Source organism: Lissotriton vulgaris, chromosome 3_1 (genome assembly GCF_964263255.1).
Source record: "Lissotriton vulgaris chromosome 3_1, aLisVul1.2, whole genome shotgun sequence".
In the NCBI taxonomy this organism is placed as follows: domain Eukaryota; kingdom Metazoa; phylum Chordata; class Amphibia; order Caudata; family Salamandridae; genus Lissotriton; species Lissotriton vulgaris.
The window spans coordinates 1,155,765,826-1,155,775,100 of NC_141689.1; the positions used below are offsets into that span (position 1 = coordinate 1,155,765,826).

Here is a 9,275-nt window from a genome sequence, read left to right on the forward strand (position 1 = left end):
GAGCATCATGATGCGAGCATGTGGGGGAGCTGCTTGAGGTCGTCAAATCACAGGTAGCGTGGCAGGGACAGCACAAAGGGATATCAGAAGGAGCGCAATAGCCAAAGGTGGAGCTGCTGAAGCACGTGCCTTGAGATGCCTTACGGCAGGGGTACATGGAACATGCAATGGGTCAGCATGGGGTCAGCACAGGGCAGACATAGCACTTGCAGCCGAGGTCATGCACAAGGGCCGCCCACAACACTTGACAGCAAGGTGTAGCCTAGAAGCCGCAGGAGATGTGCTAGACACTGGAAGGGACATTCACTCAGGGCACTGTCACAAGGCGTTGTTATGGACAAAGAACTACTGAATTTGAGCTACAGACAAATTGGGGCAATAATGACGTTATGTGTGTCGGCTGTTTTTTGCTTCATGTGTGAAATTTCGAAATAAACACACCATGTTTGGAAGTGATCATCGATGTAATAATAATAATAATAATCTTTATTTAGATATAAAACATATCTTTAAAAGAATTTACAGATTCACAGCCTGACCGAATATTAGAATAAAAACTTCTAGGAGTAACAACACAAGTGTAGATATAAAGGCACGATCCATTAACAAACATTATAAAAACAAGGATTTTATCTCATAGTGTATATTAAAATCACAAAAATTGAAACAAGGCGCCAGATTGCATTGGATATAACCAAATTATGTCTAACGTTGCTGAGAATAATGCCAGTTAATACTGTTTTCGGTGAGAAAAGAAAGATTGAGCACTTTAGCATGGTCTCCTTAAGTTGAAGATGTGATAAGCTCGCTGGATAAATTTTATAAATTTTATGTTTAGCACTGTGTTTTCCGGGTTCAGAGCTGCCATGATGGCTTGCCTGCAGGACCGAACCCCCAGCCTATTCCATTCTAATTTTAATCCGGACCTGCGTTCTGTGTTAAGGGCTGGGCAAAGGCAACTTACATGCAACATGGTTTCCGCCGTTTCCCCACACCCTCTACAAGAGAGATCTTCCGATGTACGTCGCCATGATGGTAAGTCCTGCAAGAAACGCCAGTCACCCAGTCTGATGGCAATAAAGCCGCGTTTCAGGTATAGTGGATATGTGCTGGCCAGATAGCAGGCTGGGACTGGGTGTCTGTAGGAATTTATAGTGACCCAGGCATGGCTACGTTTCAGAAAAAGTGCTTTGTCAGTGAGACAAGAAATCATTCTCACACATTTTTTTATAGCTTTTTTAAATGCTATCTGGCCTGGGTTTAGGGCCCACAAATCGCTTGCTGACATTTGGTTAATGGCATCTGTAAAGAGTCGTCCGTACAAACCCCCCGGATTTATCTGGCTGATTTCTTGCCAGACTAGGGATTCTAAAGTACCTGGCTCAGCTTGTCTTAACTTGTGACACAGGTTAAGGTAAGCCCCAGTGGCTGAGGCCTCATAGTTTATTAGCCCCATCTCCAACCTGATCTGCGCTGCAGAGGCGGTCTTTGGCAACCGGAGCACCCCTTTGTAAACTTTAGTGGTCTGTTGGTTCAGGGTTGTGTTCATTTTACCACTGAAAATCTCAACACCGTAGGATAAAGTGGGGCCAACCTTTGCTCTCATTACCTCCAAAAGGGGAGCTAAGGTTGGACCGGAAAGATCTTTTGAAAGTTTGCCTAGTGACACCATTAGGGTCACTGCTTTAACTCCGATCTCTCTACGCTGTTTTTTGTAGCTACATTTTGAGTCCAGGTGGACGCCTAGGTATTTATAGGACTGGCCAATTTCTAAACTAACATTATTGAATGACCAGCCGCCCCCTGTGTGTCGTTTCTTACCGAATGTAACTACTTGCGTTTTCTTTAGGTTAACCTCGAGTTGGTTGCTGATCGTATAATCAAACAGTTTATCGAGGAGTCTTTGTAACCCTACCCTGGTTAAACTAAAGAGAGCCAGGTCGTCGGCATATAAAAGATTGCTTAGAGTCATGCCACCCACCTTCGGAGAGTGACTATTAGTGTCGTCTAGGACCGCTGACAGATCTGCTACAAATAAGTTAAAAAGGAGAGGGGCCAGCACACATCCCTGCTTCACTCCTCTAGTTGTCATTATTTTACGTGAGAGATGTGTGCCGGTCCCCAGCTTCACCCGCACCCACGTCCTAGTGTGGAGCTGGATTATTCCCTCTAGTAGTTTCTCTGGAATCCCCCACATCTTTAGTTTGGCCCATAGGGCCTCCCTGGGGACTCTATCGAATGCTGCTTTGAAGTCGACAAAGCAGCAATGAACTAATCTTGAGGTTGTAACTGCCCTGTCGACTACAGTTGTTATTGCTAGCAAGTTAGTACGGGTTCCTGAGTGTGCCACAAACCCTGTCTGGTTCATTGGCAAAAGCTTGTTGTCCTTTACCCATAACCTTAGGTCCTCTAATAGAAGACCTGCATAATGTTTTGCTTCAATGTCCAGGAGGGCAATGAGTCTATAGTTGCTCGGGTGTGCATGAGATCCAGATTTATAAATTGGGTGTATTATGGCTCCCCGCCATGACTCTGGGATTGTGGCTGTTCTTAATGCGTAATTGAAGAGATTGGCCAATGTTCCTGACCAGAGGGTAATATCTGATTTAAACAAAGTTTGTGGCAGGCCGTTTGGGCCTGGCGCCCCGTCAGATCTTGCTTTTGACAATAGATTCGAGACCTTTTCATGTGTTATACTCCACGAAGGACCATGCCCTTGGCTGGTCTCAATTACGGTGGTGTTTCCAATAGGGCTTGGATAATCAGGAGACTTAAAGTGATCGAACAGGAAATTTGCCCAGTCTGATTCCGGGATATTAGCCGACCCCGTACACACTGTTCCTAAGCTGGTGCGGTTAATAAGCGCCCAGAATTTCCTCGAATTTTTTTGCTTACTTTCCCACACCAGTTTACTCCAGAATTGGTTTTCATGTGCCCATTTGTCCTTTTTAATCGCTCGCATGAGTGATTTTTGTGAGGTTTGATAATTGGATATGCAATCACTGTTTCCTGGGAATTTGGCCAGTGCCCGCAGGGCCTTATTTCTCGCTTTCTTTAGTGACTTCGTTGTCTGAGATAATGTAAATTGATGCGTTGAGGTTGCCCTTTGGGCTTGATGCCTTGCAGGGAACAGATGAATCAGATGGGAGCATAACATGGACCATTGTTCAGTTGGACTGGCCTCATGCTCCTGGCCCAGTCTTATTATTCCCGAGCTTGCCTGAAGAATATTCGAGCTGATTTCTTCAGTCCACTTTAGGCGCTTTAAGTTTTCTGTGTAAGTTCCCTGAAGTGTCGATGGTGCCTTTTTGTGATACTCTGGGTTTATGTTGAAGACTGTGACCTGGGGCCTGTGATCACTTTCAATTCTTGGGTGTATTCTAAAGTCAATGATACAATTTAACAGGGGTGCGGTGCAGATTGTGTAATCCAGATGCGATTGCTTTGAGCCGTTTGTCCATGTCCACTTTGGTGGAGTGTCCCCCGGTGTTCTGCCGTTGATAACAAGATAACCTGCACTATAAAATTGGCTCACGCATAGGTCGCCTAGATTAGTTTGGGTTTGTATGAGCGGTTTAGTTTGCTTTGTGGCCTCGATGATTTGTATTAGAGGGGGGCCATCATTATCTGCTACGTTCCCCTGAAATAGGTAGGTGTTAAAGTCCCCAGTAACTATGCAGTCTGAATTGGGTTGGTCCGTGGCTAAATCGTTCATAATCTCAGTTAGACGAGCCAGATGGACCTTTTTTGTGCGTGTACTGGGGTTGATGTACACATTTAAGAGAAAGAGGGGACGGTGTTTCCGCCAGGGATCGATCTTGACCGCTAGGATCCAGTCTTCCTTAAGGGGCCATTGTGTTATTCGGGCTTTTATAGAGTTTGATACATAAGTTGCCAGCCCGCCTTTCGAGTGGCCAAAGCGACTGTCCCTGGTTGCTGGATTCCATGTCTCAGTGAACCCGAGCACTGGACACCCCTGTAAGGCCCAGGTTTCCTGTAGTGCTATTACTGAGTGGTTCCCCAAGAAAGATTGCGTGTCTGGGTCCCCAATTTTTTGGTGTAAGCCGCTTATGTTCCAGGAGCATAGTAGGGTAATTTGTTCTGATGGTGAGTTGGATGCTGCTCCTGACTGTGGTGGCTGAGCTGGAATTTTTGTGCCGATTGGCATGATCATAGGATTAGCTGGTCATTCGTGGCTTTTATTTGATAAAATTGCTGGGAGCCAGTCCCATCTTTGGCCAATGTCTTTGGTGGCTACATCTCTGGATTGGATGTTGCAGTCTTCTTCTGGCCCTAAGGCATTTTTTAGAATTGAGTAGGTTTTTTCTTGACCGTTCTGCCTTGGTGTCCTAGTTTTTTTAGGTGATGGTAGTTGGTTGAGGAGTGTGATTGGGTAGCCCGGCAAAGAGTATGGGTAGACTCGAATACCCCATTCCCTTAAGGTTGGTTTGTTGTTCAAAAACGTGGAGGCCCACTTTGCCTCCTTGAATGTCACCAGAGTTACCTCCGATGGTTGCGTTCCTCTTGGTGGGAGGAACTCGATAGCCTCGATTTCATCCGATACTAAGCCCATGAATCCAGGGATCCCCTCTATCAGTTTGAGTATGTTTGCTCTGTTGAGGATGTCATGGCGGCCCTTTGATCATCGATGTCTGGAAATGATTCCATTCATGATAAACTCATTAGGAAGGCATAGTCCTCTATCAACTACTTAAACTTGTACTTCGCAATGGCTTCTGGGTGTAGCCAATTATGTGGCATGTGTCACTATCAACATTGGGCCCTGACCACTGTAGCACTAAAGCCCAGAGTCTGCCACCCATTTCCGTAACCTGCGATCAAGTCAATATGTGAATGAAGAGAAGCTGTGGCCTTTTTTGCACCATCAGAGACTTGGTTCATCTAAGAAAGCAAGGGAAGGTGGGGTGCATGTATCGGCTGGGGAGCACAGGGCACTCGCCCGTGTGAGAGGGGTTAGTCCTTGGATGATTTACAATTACGAGAACCCTGAATGGTGGAGACTATTTTTTCTGAAATTAAGTAGTTTGCATTCTAGCATTTTTAGGGACCAGGACAGCTTCAGAAAAATGAAACGTAACAGCCTGTTTTTAGGTCAAGCCTAGCGGCAGCACGCATGCGCTGCTCGCTCTGTGAGGCATGCTGTATTAGGGAAGCCCAGCCCACTCACCGCCCATATTTGTCATTGGCTTTGTCTCATTGTCATTCTTACATGCTGGCTTCTGATTAGTAAATAGGGTTGTTAGTCCCTCTTTGGTACCGCCTTGTCACCATTTGTTACTGCCCATGATGACTGGACCTTGTACTCATCATGTTACATGGTCTGCTTTATCTTGGCTGTGAGCACTATTATGTTTAATGTTTTTTTTTATTTACAGCACGGTCCGCTTTCACTTTAGCGGCCGCGTTTCTTTAATGAATTCATTTGCATGCAAAGCGATCCGCTTTCACTTTAGCGGGCACACTTGTTTATTTAATTAAATTGCAGCGCAGTCCGCTCTCATTTTAGCAGCTCTGTTTGATTATTTAATTATTTTGCAGGCCCCCACGTGTACGCTTGTGCCTTCCTCTCCCCCTGACTCAAATTCACTCGGGTCCCGGACAGCAACACTGCACAAGCTCCGCCTCTGCAGCCTCCATAGCCCGACACCCCAAGCTCAGAATGTTCATATGAGGGGCAAAGGCAGGGCTGGAGCCATTCACCTAAAGCAAGACTTGCTTCTGTTGTGATGAAGGGCAGGCAATTTTACCTAAACAAGTGTTTGCAATGCAATAGGTCTCACATTTACGGGTGTTTGAACTATTGACATTGTAAATTAAAATGCCTTTTATTTTTTTTAAAACATAAATAAAAGGCATTGTCATCTACATTGTCATCTACAATGTGAATGTCAACCGCCCCAGCAGCACTTGGATGCCTGGCTTCACCTTGGGGGTGCCCAGGAGTGGACATCTCACAGGAAAGCCAAGAATGGTTCCACAGCGGTATGAATACAGTGCTACGGGACCTCTGGGTAGAAGGCGCTATATAAAATACAAACACATTTACATTTATATTTACACAATAGCTTAAAGTTGTGTACATGCGAGATGCATTGCATTGCAAATGCTTGTTTAACTTGTAGCACAAGACAGCTTTAGGTCTTTATGCTATGTTCCATTCCAGTAAGGTCGAAAGTCGATTATATTTGCTTTCGTTTCGCTTATGTGATATCAGGGAAATCCAACAAGTGTGGAAAAGAAGGAGGCCTGATAGCAGGTGTAGGCAATGCAATTATGTGAAGGAAAGTGTTGGACACATTGTTTGATGTTTCCCAGCTTTGGCTGCTACACAAACGCTTTACTTTATTCCATATCTAAGCACCCCAAGGATAGTGAGGCAATCGAGACCTTTTGTAATAACAAACAATTGGACGCTTATCGGCAGTTTGCAAAAGTTTCTGAAATTGGCAGCATCGGAACAAACTTCTTCTTGATACTACTTTATACATTCCTTCATGAACCAGCATATGGTTAACTTCCTTCACCTTTGGCGCAGTAAAGCTTGTGGGCTTCGGAATACTGGAATTAATTGCGTCCTGTCAGCATTGACATTTTAAAAGTTTTCAATCAGACCATAACTAATATTATTTTAGTTTTGGTTGTTAAGGATGGGTTTGATTATTTTTAATTTCTTTTGGTTAGGTTCTTATTGAAATAGTTTTAATTAATATATCAATAAGGTTTATTCTGATTTTGTTGTATGGTGGTAATAATATTTCTGGTGCGTATTGCAAACTTTCACCTCTGTCTGTATTTATTAAGTACATCTGGTAAATTTTTAATTTCTAAATTTCTACACGTTGTATACTTTTATAGATGAGTGTCATAAGCATATAACAAGAGACATAAATCAAAGACTCATTCAACATGAATTAAACGACTTACACCAGGAGAGTAAAAGTGAGTAGCAAACAGTTGACTATTTTGAGACATCAGTTAGAACTGTTACTATGTTTTGGCTTATGCCTTATAATGTTGGCCATCAGCAGAATATTTCAAGGATAACAGCAATCACCTAATACGTTCAGTAATACTTGGGACTGCACTCCAGTCCATCCTTTTTTGCCCACAATGTCTGTTCAGGCAGAGACCAGCCATATACATATAAGCCAAGTGTCAAATCACAGCCCCAATATGTTATATAGGGATACCAAGATCCAAGCAGACTTTAAATCAAACTAGAAAGTGCAAACCTTTGTCTTAAAAAAATGGATTGTGGATTGGAGGTTACAAGAAGCAGTGTATTGCCATTTCTCATGTATTAGGTTTTCGGTATTTTCATGAAGAACTGGACTGTGTTTCCCTAGCTGTATATATGTGGCGCCCCTTATCAAGTAAGCGGTATGCATAAATGCTCCCACTCACTCCCCAAATGAGTATGTCAGTGAGTGAATGACTAAGACAGTAGAACAAATATCAGCTTCCTGTGCTGGTTTGTCACAGTTCAATCTAGTTCAAGGGCACTGCTAGACTTTTATCAGTTATCTTTATTGGGGCATCAGTGTTGAGGACACCAGTGCCAGTCTGTTGTCTGGATGTTGAAGGCTCCGCTGTGCAGGGTCACCATGTGCCCTCACCCTAAAGAACCAGAAGAGGTCCCCTCACGGCTCGAGGATGGACCTTCCCAGTGTATGTACCAGAATCATTTACTTGGATTCAGCATTACAGTGTCTTACAGTAAAAAGTGAGCCACTCACCACTTTTGGGGCACTCCTTTAGGTTACACAAAATTGTGAACATGAACCTTTGTATATTTTCCTAAATATATGAGACTGCTTTAACAAAAATTGTACGATAATTCACACACTCTTCCAATTCACAGAAACATTTGAGTGTGGTTTAAAATTCCCACAAAAAAGTCACCCTGCTTTTAAGAAAGGGCTATTTACAAAGGCATTTGGAGTACATAAAAACAAGCAACTGTGGTACCATTTTACGTATTCTTACATGCCTTTTTAAATGTAGCCCCAAAACATCCTAAGTGGGCATATTTAGGGAATATTTATATACAATTAGTACAACTCAAAAGGGCTGTGACCTCGTAGCACTTTTAATAATAGGGAGTTCGACGGTTCAGGACTGTTTCACAAACGCATGTGAGAGTACGTAACAGTATACCAAAGCAGTAATTTTTACTCACTCCAAAATGCCTCTGTGGATATGCCCCCAGGGATAGTTGGTTTGCTACCCCCTGCTTTATTGTAGTTTCCTCCTGCGCATCGCTGCGCAGTTAAGGATGGAATATCCATTTTAATTTGTAAACTATTCCAAGCGTGAAAACCGTCTAGCAATTACATTACACCTTTGCCATCCCTCACGCAATGGCGCACCGCCCACCATCCATTATTGTCCTCATAGCAACAAAAAAAAGTTACAAACGATAAATACAAATAAAGGCGTAGCTCTTGTTGAATAAATAATGCAGAAGGGTTTACATGAATTAAAAGAGTGCAGCAACAGTGCACCCCTGGCACAATGGTTCAGTCGTTGAATTCAGTTATTGTTAATAATTACTTATTAGATGTACCACCTGAGTTTTTCCCAGCGTCTGAGTCTTGCTTCAGTTTTAACAATGACTAGCATGCGCCACAGCTGAACTTGGAAAAAATCGATATATAAGAACCCGTCTTTTATTTGTTTTATAAGGCGTCCCCGTGGCACTTACCTGCAGCTGGAGCCTGTGAAGCAGCTACTGTTACCATGGCATGAATACCTGGGGACGAGCTCGGGGCCTGCGCGAGCCGCGGGTCACCTGCCCTCGCAGCTCGGATCAATTTCATCGCCCTGGTTGCCTCCTTTCAGATAAGGAGATTCTGAGGTGTTGTTGATTCGTATCGCCAAGGAGATGGCCCCTGGAAACAAGTATAGCATTACTTACTGCCTTGAAGTCAATGTTGCCTCATCTCTACTGAATGGATGCTGCATTCTTTCATCTCGCGCTGTGAATGGAAGCAGTGTGTGCGGTGTTGTGGCAACTAATGCGGCCGGGTGCACTGTGTCTTCACGGCTGCTTGATAAACATAAGATCTCGAATAAAAGTAGCACGCAATGCGTCAAACTACTTCATAGGCTTCTTACGTACAACTTTGTGAATACTGGGCCTCCAGCTTTACAGGGCTTCGAAAGAAACAACAATGTCGTTTGGGGTGTGAACTACGGCACTCTGGTTCGACGAGGTGTGTTTTTCCTTCATCAAATGATAAGATGTATATATT

At 43.8% G+C, this 9,275-nt stretch overlaps 1 protein-coding gene across 3 annotated transcripts in view; it reads right to left on the minus strand.

The window, feature by feature from the left end:
• The window catches only part of LOC147727604 (protein NipSnap homolog 3A-like), a 281,171-nt gene extending 272,316 nt beyond the window's left edge, over positions 1-8,855 (minus strand). For 2 of the 3 annotated variants that reach the window (XM_086961636.1, XM_086961635.1), the window contains exon 1: positions 8,726-8,855. Coding sequence is in view for 1 of the 3 variants with exons in the window: in XM_086961637.1 (XP_086817763.1) it covers positions 8,726-8,840 (115 nt within the window). In the remaining 2 variants the exon portion in view is untranslated. The remainder of the gene's footprint in view (positions 1-8,725) is intronic. The other variant, XM_086961637.1, reaches the window with a different exon arrangement.
• Positions 8,856-9,275: the final 420 nt, after the last annotated feature.